Below are 18,557 nucleotides of genomic sequence, written 5' to 3'. Positions count from 1 at the left end.
ATTGACTTTGTGTATATATCTTTTGTTTGTTTGCTTATACAAACTTGATGGTTTCAGGCACCTCCTGTGTCCTGCCTCACGCTCCTCAGCCCAGCTGTTGCAAAGGCAACTGGTTAGAGAATCTAGCTGCAGCCACTCTGCCTATCTCCTGCGTTTTTGTGCTAAGAATTTTCTCACGTTTCTCACGTTTTCTCCAGAGTTTCTCATTCTTTAGGTCAGGAAAGAGGTCCAAGAAGTTGCATTTCTTACAATTTCCAGATGATGCTGATTCTGTTGGTCTGGGGATCACACTGTGAAAACCACCGTAGTATTTTACTTTGAGAAGCTTAATTATTTTACCTTTTACATTTAGATCTACAATATACCTGGACCTGATTTTTGTGCATGGTGTAAAATAGGAGTAGCATCTTATTTTTTTCAATGTTAGTCACTTGATTAATACTAGCGATATGCAATACCAATTACATTGTGTCCATATAGATGGATCTGGTTTTTTTTTTTTACGAGTGACTTAATTAACATTAAAAATTTTTTTTTAACTTAATTTTTTATTTTTAAAGTTTACATCTAAATTAGTTAGTATATAGTGAAGCAATGCTTTCAGTAGATTCCTTAATGCCCCTCCCCCATTTAGCCCATCCCCCCTCCCACAACCCCTCCAGCAACCCTCAGTTTGTTCTCCATATTTATGAGTCTGTTTTGTTTGGTCCCCCTCCCTGTTTTTATATTATTTTTGTTTCCCTTCCCTTATGTTCATCTGTTTTTGTTTCTTTTTTTTTAATGTTTATTCATTTTGAGAGAGAGGGAGAGGAAGAGAGAGAGAGAGAAACAGAGACAGAGTGTGAGTGGGGGAGGGGCAGAGAGACAGAAGGAGACAGAATCTGAAGCAGGCTCCAGGCTCTGAGCTGTCAGCACAGAGCCCAATGCAAGCCTCGAACCATGAGATCATGACCTGAGCTGAAGTCGGACGTCCAACCGACTGAGCCATCCAGGCACCCTTATATGGATCTGTTCCTGAACTCGTTATTCTGGTTCTATCTTCTGGAAGTCTATCCCTGTGCCATTAATTATTTTAGATTTATAAGAAATCTTAATACTCATAAGAGTAACTCTTCACCTTCAAGTGCACCTCGTGGAAGAGGAGGAAAAATGAGTTTTTTGGGGGGGGGGGCTCCATAAAGAAAAACCAAAATTACTTGTACATTTTAGAAAACAGATGTTGACTTAAACATACCTATCAGGGCAATAGTTATTAATAAGAAAACAATACAGAGTTATAGGCTTTGGGGAGGTTAAAGGTTACTTTCATAAGCCAGAGCAATAGTCTCTGAAGTCTAGAAATCAACAACATCCCTGTTTTAAAAAACCACATTTGAAAGTGAAGGTTTTGAAAAGTGAAAATATCCAGTGTTATGGGCTGAGCTGTGTCTCCCTGAAATTTATATGCTAAAGCCCTAACCCTTAGTATCTCAGAATGTTACTGTATTTGGAAATAGGCCTTTAAAGAGTAATTAAAATGAGGCCATAGGGTGGGCCCTAGTCCACTATGAGTGGTGTCCTTAAAAGAAGAGGAAATTTGGACCCAAAGAGCCAGCAGGGATGCACAGAGGAAATATGAGGTGCAGACACAGAGGTAAGATGGGTGTCCACCTACAAGCCAAAGAGAGAGTCCTCAGAAGGAACCAAACCTGTTGACATCTTGGTCCTGGACTTCTGGTCTCTAGAACCAGTAGAAATCCATGTCTGAGCCACGCAGTCTGTGGTACTTTGTCATGGCTGCCCCAGCAGACCAATACAAAGTTTTCTTCTAGTGACTTGGGCAGTGGGCAAGATAGCAAAGTAAACAAGCATACAACAGTCCTTGCAGGATAATAAATGAACATTACATAGCATTTTCAGAACATATTATGGAAAAGCAAAACCTTCTTAAAATAGTTTTTTGTAGAGGATGCTCTAAGTAGAACTTTAAGTAAACAACATAGAGCAAAAGCGTATCCTTACCTACTCTCTATCTGATAACAAGGGTCCTGGCAAAATAAACCAGATCAAAAAAAAAAAAAAAAGCGATCAGTACATCCCTAGTTGTTACTTACTCCATCCACTGAGCTTGTTGTTTTTAAATTCTTTTAAATGTTTATTTATTTTTGAGAGACAGAGCGAGACAGAGTGTGAGCAGGGGAGGGCTAGAGAGAGGGAGACACAGAATCAGAAGCAGGCTCCAGGGTCTGAGCTGTCAGCACAGAGCCGGACGTGGGGCTCGAACCACGAGCTGTGAGAACATGACCTGAGCTGAATTTGGATGCCTAACCGACTGAGCCACCCAGGCGCCCCCATCCACTTAGCTTTTAATTACAGTGGTTAGAATTTTTATTTCTAGAAGCTTTAATTTGCTATTAAAAAATCTTTCTCATAGGTTTTGATAACGGCTTTTTCTTTTCTGGTATTATTTCTTTTTATATCTTTCAGCTTTTAAAATATAATTTCCCCTATGTGTGATTTCTTGAGGGATCTAACGTATTACTTATCTGTCTGCTAACTTAACTTCATGATGAATTATTTTTCTCCGTGTTCTTTAATTTTGGGTTGTGCCCTTATATTAGGAAAGGCTTTATGTGTGGGAATCCTTTGCAGCTTGTTGATGAGGGTGGCTCTTTTGAGATTAACTTTGTGTTAAAATTCACCAAGTGTCACAAGGAATCATCTGTTATTTTAATTTACTGCATTGTGTACTCCAGGGTCACACAAGTAGAATATTGTGAACCCCAATATCACACTTGTGATTAGTAATTCTTACAATGAGAAACAAGCAAACAAAGAAGCCAACATTCAGAGAATACACGGATGGACAACTTCCTCTTCTGTACAATTGGGTGTGTTGTTCCTGGTCCCTCCTGTCACTGAGGGAGACGACAGCAGAAGCTTCCGTGGCAACTTTCACCTATTTGCCTGGTCTCAGGACTTGTCACCTGATTCAAGCAAAGCGGCCAGAACAACTAGCCTTCAGGCAACCCACACAGCGTCTTATATGCTCATGTGCCATGTTGGTCTTGCCAGTTTCCCATTTCTTCTTGTTTTATTCTCTGAGTGTTTCCCTTATTTCATTATGAATGCAACTCTGCATTAAAAAAGAACTAAAAGACTTTTAAAAATCTTGCATTTCTGAGGGTTTTTATTATATCCCCTTTGCAAGTTGTGGAGCATGCCTTCTTGCCAGAAATAGAATCCATAACCGTTCGGTATATGTGCACACAGGAATCCAAGGGTCATATGAGAAAACAATGCCTTAGGTGTGAAAGTGGAAGGAAAGACTGAAGTTGGATTGAATGGGTGGGGAGTAGGAGGACAGGGAGGGGAGGTCCAGGGAGCTGAGATGAAGGTGAGGTGAACCATGGCTACCGAGTGGGGAGGAGCAGAACACATGGACGGAAGGAGACAGGAACACAGGAAGACACAGGAAGACAGGAACACAGGAAGAATTTCAGATCCCAAAGCGCTGTTAGAAAATATTCCGTTCTTTCAGCACAGCCATGTTGCCGATGAGGAAATGGAGGCCAGATACTGATATGATTTCGCCAACTCACTGCATCCAGTGGGTGTCCCAGCCTGGAATTATCTTGATGCTCAGTCCAAAGCTCTCTTAGTACAAGAGGTTTGGTGTGAAAGGTGAGAAGCACACAGAGTAGATGCAGGAAATGTTGCTGGAGGTCAGCCAGACAGAAGAGAAACAGGAGGCAGAGTGTGGTGGAGGAATGAGAAGCTCAGTAAAAGGCACGTGGTCATCAGGGACAGTGGATTTCTACCGCAGGGAAGCTGAGGTTTCTGTGGGGGAGGGCACATCAGATGAGTGTGTGGGGCTGTGTGGGGATGGGGCTCACATCTGGGTCCTGAGGAGGGAGGAATTCAAGAGCTGTGATGGTATTTGGGGGGCACCCAGCAAAGGCTGTTAGAGAAACATGAGGGTGCTCAAGGCCCGAACACCAATGAGCCACAAGAAGGGCCTCAGGGAGGTCTGGGGACATGGAAGATGCCCTGCTCCCTGAGGGTGGGCACCCTGCTAGCTGAGCTCCAAACACCTCCCCTGTTTCTCCTTTGGGGCTCCTGTGTCCAGGGAGCACATGATTGTCAGTGACCCGACAGCCACTCCTTCTTGTCCCCAGTTTGCTGTCTCTCTTGAGAAGCCCCCCTCCTTTCTCCTCCTTCAGAACTTGTCTTCTGTCCACTGAAGGTGAGCATTCATGCAGAAGTGGAGCTGGCTAGTGTTGGGGAGGAAGAATTCCCTCTGCCCTTCAAGATTCTTGTAGCTGGACTAAACTGTCTCATTTAACAGGAGACAGATTAACAGGAGAAAATCAAATTTAGTTTTGTATATACAGGGGTTCCACACAGACATAGGATTTCAAAGACAGTGAGGCAACATGAAGTTTATGTGAGCTCAGGAAAGGGGTAGAGGTCTGAGGATACAAAGGGGAGGAAGACCGTTGGTGAGAAGGTGAGAGGAGAGCTTTGGAGAACAAAGGTGCCCTATTATGCAGATGCAGATAAGTTTCTTAGGTAAAGAGGAATCTCTCTTAATAGTTCTCTTCCTGGTACAGTCTCTTTTTCCAATGTAAATTTAGACAATTCAAGGGGAGGCAAGAACTTTTCCTGGATCTGCTGGGTTTTGATTACTTTTAACTCACAGTGATATTCATGCCAAAGTGGCCCATCTTGGGCGTGGCCTGCCATCGATCCCTATGCTGAGAAAGTCACAGATCCTCAGTGGAACCATGACTCATGTGCCAGCTGTTTCCTGCACCCCTGGTTGTGTCTCACCTCTGCCCACAGGAGCTGAGCTGAAGATTGAGTGGCTCTGCTCCACTTCAACTTCCAACCCTCTTCTGTTCCCTTCTCCTCCACATTCTCTTCCTCCTCCTTCTATTACCCAAAACTGTACTTGCTTGTTGGTGGGTGTTGAGCCAAAAGACACAATTGAGCCAAAGAATAGGACAAGGAAGGTTTTACTTGCGGCAAGTAAGGAGAACGCTGGGGAGATTTCCCAAAGCAGTGCTTACCCTAACAACAAAATTGAGGAAGTTCTAAATGAGGGTTATGCACACATTCTCATGAAGGGGGTTGTGCAATGGGGAATTCAGCATGGTACTGGGGCAAAAGTCATCTGAAGGTGACAGAGTTCAGGTCAGTCATGAGGCCAGCAGGAGTGGGCATTACCGATTCCCTGGCTCCAGTAGCTTCCAGCATCTGGGTGCTCTGAGGAGTTCACATCCTACGAAGATAACTCAAGAGCGTGTGTCAGGTCAGTCTTGACTTTTGAAGGTCTGGGAAATTTACCACTGATTTCTTGTGATAGGATTAGGCTATCTCCTGGCCTGATAGTGGCTGTTCTTACCTTCTTTTACAGGATGGCTGGGGGCCTAAAATGACTTTTCTTGTGTCAGGAAAGCTATGTTTTGTCTTTTTGCCCACTGGGACCCCTAAATCTTTTTGCTGACAGTCTGTCTTCTGGCCCCCTTCTCCTTCTGCATCTGTTATGACCATTGGTGTCTCTGCCCAGGTCCCAACACTTTGGTCCCAAAATGACATTCCTCGTTTCCTTAATCATTCTTCGTTCTCCTTCCTGCCCAAACCCACACCAGACCCGAGCCCCTCCACTCTCCCCACACTACACTCATGGCTGTAAATTTTTGGAGGCTTATAATTTACAGGGTCCAGTGCAAAAAGCAAATGGGAGGCCTCCTACTTAAACAGCAGGAAGAAAAGTGCTTTCCAAGGCCTTAAAATAGAAAACTTCTCCTTTCTTTGAAGTCTTTATCACTCAACCTGTCACGGAGTTTCTTGTCACCGTTGTGGTTTTTTGTTGTTGTTGAATGTGCTAACTGTTGCTCTCCTGTGGGCACACGGACTCAGAGGGCAAGTGTGGACTGTTTTAGGGGCCTGGGGGCACCGCCCCCTCGTTCTTATTTGCCTGTGTTTAATAATTTTTGATCAAAATGCAGACATGTCAGTAGGCTAAGACGCAGAGGTAATTAGGATATATATTTTTTGGAATGGAAATGTGTGTGCCTGCTCTTTTGTTCAGTGTGGTGGAGGGGGTTCAGTCTGTCTCATCTAGGGGCCTGGGTTTGTGTCTGCTGCTGCTTTCACAGCCCTCTCCCCTCTCTCCTTTCTTTCTTTGTAGATAGGGGTGTTGGCCTGAGGGCTTTGTTCCTATTCACTGTGAGTATTCTCTTTGGGATATGCTTCAGGATGATTTATCTTTATAGGAGCCAAGAGCAGGCCTTCCCCAGATGGGCTACTTTGCCCCTAGCATTATTTTGAGTTAAAAGCAGCCAAAACCCAGCAAATTCCAGAAAAGGTCTTTACCTCTCCCTCACCTGCCTGCCTGTAGCAGGAAGAGAGCTATTAAGAGAGATTCCTCTTTTCCTAAGAAACGTATCTGCATAATAGGGCACCTATTTGTTTTCCAAACCTCTCCTCTCACCGTCCTGCCAGTGGTCTTCCTTTCCTTTGTATCTTTAGGCCCCTACACCTCCTGAACTCACATATGCTTCATGTCACCACACTGTCTTTAGAATTCCGTGTCAGTGTGGATTCCCCATACATATGCAATTAAATTTGATTTTCTCCTCTTAATCTACCCCGTGTCAACCTGAGTTTTAGTGCAGCTAGAAGGAACTTGAAGGGCAAAGGAAATTCTTTCTCTCTGATATCTTCATCCTCTTGTCCCCCCACCAGCAGGAGCTGCCTTTGGTTCCCTGCTGGCTGGCCTGCTTGGGACAGAGAAGGGGACACCACCGCTGCTTTGGCCCAGTCTTCTCCTCAGCCAGGTGCTTTGTGTTTCAGTTTGGGGACTGGGCCTTTTGAGTGTTCCTGATTTTGCCTCAACTGGTGGAGCCTCTTAGTCTGGGACAAGGTGTGTTCCTGTCCCTTCCCCCACTGGCTCTTCCTCCAGCTGCAGAGTGGCTCACTGTGCCCTGAAGTAGTGGGGCTCTCTGCCCTTCCCACACCAGGTTAAAGCTCCTTTCTGACCTTCTCATGCTGCCGCTGTTGTCAGGCCTCAAGCTTGTGCCAGAGGAAGGCAGTTCCTTGATCTGTATCCTGGACTCCAGCCTGTCAGGAGCGCTGGGAATTTGATGGACAAAAGCCTAGAGATACAGTGAATTTCCCAAGTCTGTGACTCTCAGGGCCTCCCAGTACTCAACGAGCCTTCAGTCATTTGTTAACAGTTGGAGCTGAATTATTCTTTCTGGCTTATGGAGCCTCTGGCACCTGTCTTTAGTAAGCGAGGGTTTACATACTCTATTTTCTTGGGTGGGTCTGTATTTCCCTAGATATTGGGTTAACCAGTTGATCTGATCCTTTAGCTCTGATGGATTCAGGAGACGTGATCTTGATCATCCAGCTTTTCAAAATCTGAAGTATGGGAGTGAGCTCTTTCTAATTTTCAATGTTCTTGTCAGAACTTTCCAAAAAAGATGATCTTTCTCTCATTAGCCTGAGATTATTTCTCTTTACTCGTCAACCAAGAAATAACAAGACAAGCCCAAACACATTATCCAGATGATATAAAGCACAAACAAATACTTACGAGTCTTTAAACACTTAAGAACACCCTGGAAGTAGAAGGTCAGCATGTCCCAGAAGGCCAGCTCATTCAAGCAGGAAGAGTAAGAAGGGAATCTGGATACATGATTCCAGAACAGTCTATTAACTCCATGTGCTACAAATTCTCATGGTTTTGTTATGCCCAGAATTCGTGATCCCCAAAGACCACCAGGGAGCTGAGTCTGATGCAAAAGCAAAGAGCCTTTATTCGAGCTAGCTTGAGCTCAATCCCCTACCTGCACCGAGGCAGCGGTGAAATGCTGGGGAGAGAGAGCGAGTTTCAAAAGCACAAAGGTTTTATAGGGGTCTAGGGGCAGTTGGTGAGTAACAGCTGTGGCCTCAGCCGATTGTCTGGGGAAGGGTCAGGGTCCCCTTAGGCAGGTCGCGGGGTGTGTTTTGATCGGGAAGTTTGAATGGGTAAGCGGGAGGTTACTCAAGGGGAGGAGGCGTGGTCAAGGTGGAGGACACAGAACAAGATGGAGTCGGCGGGTGTAGCCCCGCCCTTTCAGTTTCATATTACAAATAATGGGAGACTTGCTTTAGGATCCTGTGTGAACTTCATGATTATTAACATAAACTTGTATCCTACAGAAAACTGTGTAATCTTCTCATTTTATCAAGTAGGATTACAACTACTACTTTTTGATACTTAATACACTTTATGTCACAGTAATAATCCATAACCTTTAAGAATAATTTGATGTCTGAATTGAATTATTCAATCATTCAGAAATAATCATCGAGTGCCTACCACTTGCCAGGTCCTGTTGGATTTGGGATCCAGTTCCAGTGGGGATAGAAACACCTGAGCCAACCACTGAGTCAAGATTCTGAGAGGGCAAACACCAGGAAGGGTCACTGCTTGAGTAAATACTGTTTCAAGCAGGCTTGTTTTAGTCTAGAGTCTGCACATTAAAAGAAGACAGCACACCAAAATATATAGTTCATGACTGATGTGTTCTTCTTCCCAAGTAGACTAAAAGCTCCTTGAATAAAGCAATTGCGTTGTGAACACTGTATTGTCATGCATGGAGCAAGGTGCTTGGTTCCAGGTTGGTGCTAAGTGACTGTTTGGTGAGTGAATATATATTACTGCAAGACACACAGAGGGGGTATTCTTCAGACATTTCAATGTTCTGTGGTGTCTCTGATGGCAACTGATTCTCCCCTAAAAATAATGGTAAACTGTTTGTTGCTGATACGGTTATACAGGCAATCATGGGGAAATCCTGAAAAGAAAATAGAGCAAGTGTTTAAAAAAACAACAACAAGGGCTCACTGTTATTCAACATATATTGGAAGTCCTAGCCTCAACAATCAGCAACACAAAGGAATAAAAGGCATCCAAATCAGCAAGGAGAAAGTCAAACGTTCACTCTTCACATGATACTCTATATGGAAAACCCAAAAGATTCCACCAAAAACTGCTAGAACTGATCCATGAATTCAGCAAAGTCTCAGGATACAAAAATCAATGCTCAGAAATTGGTTGCATTCCTATATACCAATAATGAAGCAACAGAAAGAGAAATGAAGGAATCGATCCCATTTACAATTGCACCAAAAACCGTAAAATACCTAAGAATAAACCTAACCAAAGAGGTGAAAAATCTGTACACTGAAAACTATAGAAAGCTTATGAAGGAAATTGAAGAAGACACAGAAAAAATGAAAAAATATTCCATGCTCATGGATTGGAAGAACAAATATTGTTAAAATGTGGATAGTACCCAAACAATCTACATATTTAATGCAAACCCTATCAAAATAACATCAGCATTCTTCACAGAGCTAGAACAAACAATTCTAAAATTTGTATGAAACCAGAAAAGACCCCGAATAGCCAAAGCAATCTTGAAAAAGAAAACCAAAGATGGAGGCATCACAATCCCGGACTTCAAGCTTCAATATTACAAAGCTATAATCATCAAGACAGCATGGTACTGGCACAAGAAAGGACACTCAGAGCAATGGAACAGAACAGAGAACCCAGAAATGGACCCACAAACATACAGCCAACTAATCTTTGACAAAGCAGGAAAGAATATCCAATGGAATAAAGACAGTCTCTTCAGCAAATGGTGCTGGGAATACTGGACAGAGACATGCAGAAAAATGAACCTGGACCACTCTTACACCACACACAAAAATAAACCCAAAATTGATGAAAGAGCTAAACGTAAGACAGGAAACCATCAAAATCCTAAGGAGAAAACAGGCAGCAACCTCTTTGGCCTCGGCTACAGCAACTTCTTACTCAACATGTCTATGAAGGCAATGGAAACAAATAAAAAAAATGAACTATGGGACCTCATCAAAATAAAAAGCTTCTCTATAGTGAAGGAAACAATCATCAAAACTAAAAGGCAACCGAAGGAATGGGAGAAGGTACTTGTGAATGACATATCAGATAAAGGGTTAGGATCCAAAATCTATAAAGAACTTCTCAAACTCAACACCCAAAAAACAAATAATCCAGTGAAGAAATGGGCAATAGACATGAATAGACACTTCTCCAAGGAAGACATCCAGATGGTCAACCCATACATGAAAAAATGCTCAACATCACTCATCATCAGGGAAATATAAATCAAAACCACAGTGAGATACCACCTCACACATGTCAGAATGGCTAAAATTGACAACTCAGGCAACAACAGTTGTTGGTGAGGATGTGGGGAAAGAGGATCTTTTCTGCATTGTTGGTGAGAATGCAGGCTGGTGCAGCCACTCTGGCAAACAGTATGGAGGTTCCTCAGAAAACTAAAAATAAAACTACCCTACAACCCAGCAATGGCACTACTAGGTATTTATCCAAGGGATACAGGTGTGCTGTTTCAAAGGGGCACATGCACCCTAAAGTTTATAGCAGCATTATCAGCAATAGCCAAAGTATGGAAAGAGCCCAAATGTCCATCGATGGGTGAATGGATAAAGAAGATGTGAGATACACACACACACACACACACACACACACACACACACACACACGCACACACTGGAGTATTACTTAGCAATCAAAAAGAATGAAATCTTGCCATTTGCAACTATGTGGATGGAACTAGAGGGTATTAGGCTACGCAAAATTAGTCAGAGAAAGACAAATATCATATGACTTCACTCATATGAGGACTTTAAGATACAAAATAGATGGACATAAGGGAAGGGAAGCAAAAATAACATAAAAACAAGGAGAGGGACAAAACATAAGAGACTCTTAAATATGGAGAACAAACTGAGGATTTCTGGAAGGGTTGTGAGTGGGGAGATGGGCTAAATGGGTAAGGTACATTAAGGAAGACACTTGTTGGGATGAGCACTGGGTGTTATATGTAGGGGATGAATCACTGGATTCTACTCCTGAAATCATTATTGCACGATATGCTAACTAACTTGGATGCAAATTAAAAAAGAAAGAAAGAAAGAAAGAAAGAAAGAAAGAAAGAAAGAAAGAAAGAAAGAAAGAAAGAAAAGGAAGGAAGGAAGGAAGGAAGGAAGGAAGGAAGAAAGGAAGGGAGGGAGGAAAGAAAGGACCACGGGCTCAAAATGACGGTTTGGGCCAGGCCAACTCCCCAAACCTTGTTTAATACCTAACCTAAGTGCAGTTCCAGCCTCCCCCAGAAATGTAAGTCTTCATGCATCAGTGAGGAATTTACAAATGAGGTCCTCTGTCACATGAGCCCTCTCCCTCCCCCAAGGAGGGGAAGTCATCTGCATGATCAGACCCCCTCTTCTTCCCAATTACTGGAGGGTGACCTTTAAATTTATCTGGTTGATTTTATTTTTTAACAAAAGCAGTGACACATCAGAGATGTGAACGGGCTGGGGTGAGGGTGAGACATGAAGGAAGTTCTTGGGCAGTGTCCCAAGGACTGGAGAGACAGGGTGACAGCAGGGTCTAGGGTTGGGTGCTGGGGAGCCATGTGTCTTCATGGGTTACTGTCTGGATGAGGAGAAAAGGCATGAGAGGTAGGGTCCCTTTTCCATGCCACACGAGACTTGTTCCCCAGCCTGAACAGGGCCTGAATCAGGGCCTCAGGGAGCACAACGGAGGCTGGTGACAGGGAGAAGCTGGAAGCCGAGAGGAGGGTCAGACCCGGAGGGGAAGTGAGAGTCTGAGTAGGTGTCCAGGGTTGAGGGCGGAGCCCATTTGCATTGTCGCGGAGACTCAGGGCAGGCGTGTGTGTTGAGAAGGAAGTCAGAAGAGAGGGGCTGCATGTGGGGAGGTTTGTGAGAACAGACGCCAAAGACCCACTTTCTGAGAGAAAGAAAGAACATCTGCACATAAGATGCTGTTGTTGCAACTGGTGTTGCTCACGGTTCTTGTCCCAGGCGGTGACAGTGACGATGGTGAGGATGTGGCCCTGCCTGGTCGGTGCAAGAGTGTTTGTCTACATTTGTGTGATGTGTGTCATGTGTGCACATATGTTGTTGTGTACATGTGTGCATGTGTGCATATGTGTGTGAGTATGTGTGTATAGGTGCCTGTGTGTGTACCTCTGTGTGTTTCTGCCGTGTGTGCACGTGTGTGGGTGGGTGTCTGTGTGTCTGTGTCTGCGTCTGTGTCTATGTGTGTGCATATCACGTGTAACTCTGAGTGTGTGTGTCCGTGTGTGCATTGGTGTCTGTGCGCGTGTGCACACATGGTGTGGGTTCCCCAGCACATCCCTGGGGAGTGAGGCATGTCCACCTGGTTCCTCCCTGAGCCTCCCTGACCCCAGGGCCTTGTGCTCTTCTGAATGGTGGGTGCCAAGCTCGGGGCTCTGGGGCAGCACATGTCTCCAGAAGGAACTACGGCTCCCAGTCCTCCAGATTTCGGTGCCCCTCCCTGGCCCCTTTTGCTGATTCTCTCTCCTTCCCTCTGCCCTCCTCTTCCTCAGTCTGTCTGTTCTTCTGGCACAGACTTCCAGGAGCCGATCACTTTTCGAATCATCCTGACCGCCTCTTTTTACAACCGTGCCCGGGCACAAAATCAGGGTTCAGCTTGGCTGGGACAGCTGCAGACTCATGGCTGGGACAGCAAGACCGGAGCTTTCATTTTCCTGCGGCCTTGGTCCAGGGGCAACTTCAGCAATCAGCATTTCATGGAACTGGAAAAGTTATTCCATTCGAACTCCATTAGATTTCTTCAGGTATTTCAGGACCACGTCAGTCAATGGCAGCTTGAATGTGAGTTCAGGTCCCTCAGGGCAGGTGGGATGGAGGTGGTCGGTGTGTGTGTAACCTTGAGTTCCTTCTTCCTCCTGGGTAGACCCTCCACTGGCTGCTGAACCTCTCGACTCCCCATTGTAAAACTGAATCACACCCCTCTGTTCACGGGGCAGAAGCCAGACCCTGATTCTCAAAAAGCTTTATGTCTTCTGCTCCTTCCCCTACTCTCGTTGACCTCAGGCTGTGCCCTGAGGCCTCCAGTAATGTGTGCAGTGACCACCCCATTCCCTGGCCTGCAGCCAGACATCCTCCTCTCCCTCACTCTGTGACTGATCCTTGAAATGTGCTTTTTTCTCCATTCAATCCCCTCAGTGACTTCTGTCTGTGTGTTTCAGTACCCCCTGCCCTCCTTTCACCCCAGACGGTTTTATCCCAGCTCTTCTGAGGAAGAGCTACCCCCTCCCTGTCCTCTGCCCACACCTTCCCATCTCTCTTCCAACATTTGTTCCTTCCTCATTCACCTTTTCCTCTGTCTCCAGCGACCACCATTTCCCCTCTCTCTAAGCCTTCACTCAAACCAAACTCTCCCGTTCCTTCTAATACCCTCAGTTTCTCTTTCTGCTTCAACTGTCCCTGGCTTCCATTTACCACATCTCATCTCTTTCCCTCCCCCTTTTTTGTATCTCATACCTCCTTTTCCCAGATCCCTTTCAGGTCCAGCTGGAAGGAGGCTGTGAGCTGCACCTTGGAGAAGCATCAGTAGGATTTGTGAGGGTTGCATATCAAGGATCAGATCTCATGAACTTCCAGAACACGTCATGGTGGCCATCTCCAAAGGGAGGAAGGAGGGCTCAGCAGGTCTGCACAGTCTTCAATCAGCACCATGTGGTCAATGTAAGAACACAGGCACAAATCAATGACATCTGCCCCCATTTCCTCTTGGGTCTTCTTGACGCAGGAAAGACAGATCTGCAGCGACAAGGTCAGTCCTGCTCCCTCTCTCCAACCATTTTCTCTCTGCACTCAGAAATTTGCCACATTTCCTCAAATTCAGGGTGAGAAGGTGCCAAGGAGAGGGGATGATGCTGACAGGTTTCTAGAGGTGGAGTGATGTATGTATCTCAACTGACGTGAAGATCTTCCCTCTCAGTCTGAGAATTCCTGTCCTGTCTCTGCAGTGAGGCCCGAGGCCTGGCTGTCCACTGGCCCAAGTCCTGGTCCTGGCCATCTGCTCCTTGTATGCCACGTCTCTGGCTTCTACCCAAAGCCAGTGTGGGTGACATGGATGCGGGGTGACCAGGAGCAACAGGGCACCCGACGAAGTGACGTTTTGCCCAATTCTGACGGGACATGGTATCTTCAGACGTCCTTGGATGTGGAAGCCAGAGAGGCAGCCGGCCTGTCTTGCCGAGTGAGACACAGCAGTCTAGGAGGCCAGGATATTGTCCTCTACTGGGGTGAGAAAGGGCTGGTGCCCAGCTGGGAAAGGGTGGTCCTCCAGCAGTGCAGGAGAGATAGAGACAAAGTTGGGATTCTAGGGACTCCAGATCATAAAGGACTAAAATTTAGTGACCTAAGAAATGGAGAGCTGGGTGTGAGGGTCCTGTAGATGTAGCAGGAAGCAGAGGGTTGGTTGAAGGGTCTATCTGTGAGCAGGGATGGGAGAGGAGAAGGAGGAAGGGTGGTTGGTGAGGCAGAGGGTGACGGGAGCAAAAAGGACCAGGAAGGTGCAGGTCAACCCGGGGTGGATGGGAATTGACACCCTCTGTGCACCGAACCCACAGAGCAGCACCGCCCCGTGGGCTTGGTATTCCTGGCGGTGGTCGTGCCCCTGGTGCTTCTGGCAGGTCTTGCGTTCTGGCTCTGGAAGCGCTGGTAAGTCTGAAACCACCTTCTTGCTCTTTCCCAACTGTGTCCCCACCTTCCTGTCTGTCCTCAGCCCTCCTCCAAATCCATGTCCCTCCCCCTGGAGTCCTCACCTCCACCTGCTGCAGATCATTTCCAATCTGTTCCTCCCAGGAAATCACACTGGAGACATCAGTGCACTGGCCTTCCTTTGGAGTAAGATCCCTGCAGCCCCGGTTCCAGCACTTACCTAAACCCAGCTCAGTGGTGATGGATTTGCAAGTCTCTGTGTGCAACTTTTGTCTTTCCTTTCTGCTCAATGATCAGTTGTCAATATCAGCTGAGTGTCATTTAGTGGGATGTGTTGTTCTCACCTCTTTCTGGGACTTAAAGCTCAAAATTCTCTCAAAGTAAAATGAAGTCTGAGTACCTCCCTGGGTCACAGGCAACAGACGTCATTTCCTCCTGGGAGCCCTCCCCAATTCACAAGTGGAAGGAGTCTGTGCTTTGTGAGAGTTTCACACCACCTTTAGTTTCTTTTTGGAAATGTATGCCTCCCTTCCCATCCTTTGTGACCACGCAGTTAGGTCCATTTTCCCTTCTAATTCGTAGACATTTTGTGGGCAAAGTCCATGTCTTTTTAATATTTGTATCCTTGGCAAAGAGTCTCACCTGCATGGAATATGTCCTCAACAAATACCTGTGTTGAATTTATGCCAATTTTATACTTTTTTCTTTTTCTCGTGATTCTTGTCATGTTTGTGGTGGTTGAGATGTTTGATGCTCTTTTTGTGAAAGGTCTTCTCATTTTTCCTCGAGACTTGATACCTTCATGGTTCCTTGGTGACATCTCTGAACCCCTGAGGAGAACATAGTTTTGTCTGTGGATATTTCTATTATTTAAACCAGACACCTGTTGGAGTGGACCTGTTGTGGATGAAAGGAGGAGAGCAGATGCAGGTCCTGGGTGTTTGAGGCCCTCAGGACAGCAGCAGAGACGTCACCTTGGGGTTTGTTGGCAATATAGGGGCTTGGGGCTCACTGCATCACAATTTTCTTTTTAAGAAAATCAGCAGGGGATTTACAGGTGCATAAAATACGATGCCCGAGAGGTAGCGCTGTGAGTGTGTCCTTGGAGGGAAACGAGTGGGCCCAGAAAAGAGAACAAGAGTGTTGTGCTCAGGAAAGAACGGGGGTCTGGCAGGGAGAGGGCATACAGAGCATCCTCACATTCGTGGCTTCTGTGTTACAGTCGCTGAGGGCACAGAGTCAGCCACATGAGCTGTTATTCCTGGGGGAAATAAAGGGTTACAGATCTTGGAGCTTTTGCCCCTTGATGAATACACAGCCTTGTTTCATGTGTGTTTTTGTTGTTTTTGTTTAAAGACAGCATATATATATATATATATATATATATATATATATATATATATGCTTTATTTACCTATACTGAAATGCCAGCTCAGAAGTGTTTCACATTTCCAGCCTTGGGTACTGTGGTCACCAGTGTCTTTGGCTTTCAGTCTCACAGCTCTGCTGCCCATGATCCTCTTAGAAACAAGCAAGAAATGGTCACCATCTCATGCCTCCATGAATATAGCTCCTTTACTGTTATGTCATCATCGTGTCCTAAATATGACTTTAGCACTTTCTGGAGTGGCTCCACATGGACGTCACAAATTTCCTGTTCATTTTCCTGGATTTTTGCATTGTTGATTCATTGCCACTGACCTCATGGCCCACAACTGCCTTGTGAGCCTGAGTGAGCCTTACCCACACAGGTGTTTTTGTCTGTGAGGCACATCCCGCCTTCTGTGCTTAGGACCACCCATGCTCCTTGTAGCTCTGGGCTTCAGGGTCATTTTAAATACAAAATCACCAAGAAAGAGCATGTAAATGCGGAAAGTGTGGCAAATGGATCATGAATAGGACACGTGTTTGCAGTGTGGGAATTCACACAGGAAGGCAGAGCGGTACCTGGTTCATCCTCACCGGGGAACATGTGGGGTGTGTGACACATGTCGGCCACTCTATGTGTCCATGAACATCAATGAGCACATGTGTCTGGGGTTACCAATCAATGCCAGTAGGAAGACCAATCTGCACAGACAGACTCCGTGAATAATGAACATGGACTCTTTGTGACTTATGACCCCAAAGGCAGTGGAAACATCCATGGACAGACTTCAGTTACTGTAGATTTCATTAATTCACTCAATAAACATTTCTCAAGCCCTGACCATGCAGCAGGGACATTTGGAGTATAAGGTAGTGGGGAGGAAAAGGTCATTATAGTCTTTGGGGTTTGAAAATTTTGCTTTCTTGATTTTTTAAGATTTTAATTGTTGTTTCTAAATAGTTTCTTAGTACAGGAATTTTCTGGTTTAATTAGGGGAAAGGGACTTAGCTGCAATTTGTTCAGGGTCTGAGAGGAGAGGCTCAGGGCAGAAGAACATTCAGATGGATCCAAGTGCAGACTCCCACTGTTGCACATGTGGACATTTCTGGAATAATAATGTTAAGATGGGAGAGGTGGCAAAGGTGAAAAACATCGGTAGGGAGAGAGAAAATCATGGGACTTTTCCAAACTTCTCTTCTAGATTGAACTGTTGGCCTACTTCTCTAGGGTCCAGTCTACTTTGTCACCCTCTCATGGCCACCTTGTGGCTTTTGGTTGGTTGACTCCAGTCTCATGTGTAGCCCTGGACTCTTATCAGCCCGAGTCCATCAGGAGAAAGCATCCTTGACAATGTGATGGGATGAAAGATGGACATGTAACTTCCAGTTTGGCCAATCATCAGACAGAAGCCACTTATCCTTGCCCAGAGTGATGGGCACTGGCTCCAGGTGGCTCAGGTTACAGGTGTTCTGATTCTTGTGGTCAATGGCAGGCAATGAGATGCTCTCTCTTGTCCTGGATAAGAAGGTTGGGGTATGAAGTGTGAAACTATGACCCATTTTTCAGCATAGGAGAAGCAAGGCTGAGGATAACACCTTCATGCAAGAAGGCAGAGAAATTGTATACATGAAATTTTCCTGGAAAGTAGGATCTAAAGTGTTCTCAACACAAGAATGAAAAAGAAAAGAATAGAAAGAGCAGAGGATCCAGACGTGAGGTGGTGGCTGTGCTAACTAGTGGGATTGTGGGCCTCATGTCACCATGAACACACACACCGAACATCAAATGGTACTTCATTTTATGTTTTTAAAAGAAACGGAGCGGGACGCCTGGGTGGCTCAGTCAGTTGCATATTGGACTTTGGCTCAGGTCATGATCTCATGGTTTGTGGGTTTGAACCCTGCATTGGACTCTGTGCTGACCTCACTCATTGCCTGGAGCCTGCTTCATATTCTGTGTCTCCCTCTCTCTCTGGTCCTCTTCCTCTCACGTTCTGTCCCTCTCTCTCAAAAATAATAAACATTTAAAAAAAACCCAGAATATATTGGACACCAATTAAAAGTATTTAAACATGGATCAATGTAAATAAAATATTAATTTTCATAATCTGTTTCAATTAATGTGTTCTTGATCAATTCTGCATTTTCCTTCCAAAATGCTGCATGCACCACATGAGCCCAAGGCGGCCCCAGAATGGCTCTCTAACAACACAGGGACCAAACCCTGCCCACAACAGGCAAGGACAGCCATTGCAGATGACTGACTGAAGGACAAATAGATCATCCACCACAGCAGGGCACACGCACACACACGAGAGAGACACCCCTGAAGTACCAGGTCCTGGTGAACAGGGACACTACGCTGCGGGTCATGACAGGAACTTTTCTTCATAAGGCCACTCCTTTCAGGAGCAGGAGACATAGTTAACTTTCCTATCACACAGAGACAGACCCAGGGACTTGGAGAAAATGAGGGGACAGAGGTATATGTCCCCAAATGAAAGAACAGTACAACATAACAGCAAGAGCGGTAAGTGAAAAGGAGAGAAATGATATGCCTG

At 45.4% G+C, this 18,557-nt stretch overlaps 1 protein-coding gene across 2 annotated transcripts in view; it reads left to right on the top strand.

The window, feature by feature from the left end:
• The first annotated feature begins 11,437 nt into the window (after positions 1 to 11,437).
• The window catches only part of LOC122476397 (T-cell surface glycoprotein CD1a-like), a 49,773-nt gene continuing 42,653 nt past the window's right edge, over positions 11,438 to 18,557 (top strand). The window contains exons 1-6 of one of the 2 annotated variants that reach the window (XM_043569019.1): positions 11,444 to 11,952; positions 12,505 to 12,771; positions 13,457 to 13,735; positions 13,932 to 14,210; positions 14,538 to 14,628; positions 14,773 to 15,345. In XM_043569019.1, coding sequence (XP_043424954.1) covers positions 11,892 to 11,952; positions 12,505 to 12,771; positions 13,457 to 13,735; positions 13,932 to 14,210; positions 14,538 to 14,628; positions 14,773 to 14,818 — 1,023 coding nt within the window. In that variant the 5' untranslated portion in view covers positions 11,444 to 11,891 and the 3' untranslated portion in view covers positions 14,819 to 15,345. Of the gene's footprint in view, positions 11,953 to 12,504; positions 12,772 to 13,456; positions 13,736 to 13,931; positions 14,211 to 14,537; positions 14,629 to 14,772; positions 15,346 to 18,557 lie in introns of those variants that run through there. The other variant, XM_043569017.1, reaches the window with a different exon arrangement.

The sequence above is a fragment of the Prionailurus bengalensis genome, chromosome E4, assembly GCF_016509475.1.
Source record: "Prionailurus bengalensis isolate Pbe53 chromosome E4, Fcat_Pben_1.1_paternal_pri, whole genome shotgun sequence".
NCBI lineage: Eukaryota > Metazoa > Chordata > Mammalia > Carnivora > Felidae > Prionailurus > Prionailurus bengalensis.
This window is presented reverse-complemented; position numbering and strand designations above follow the sequence as displayed.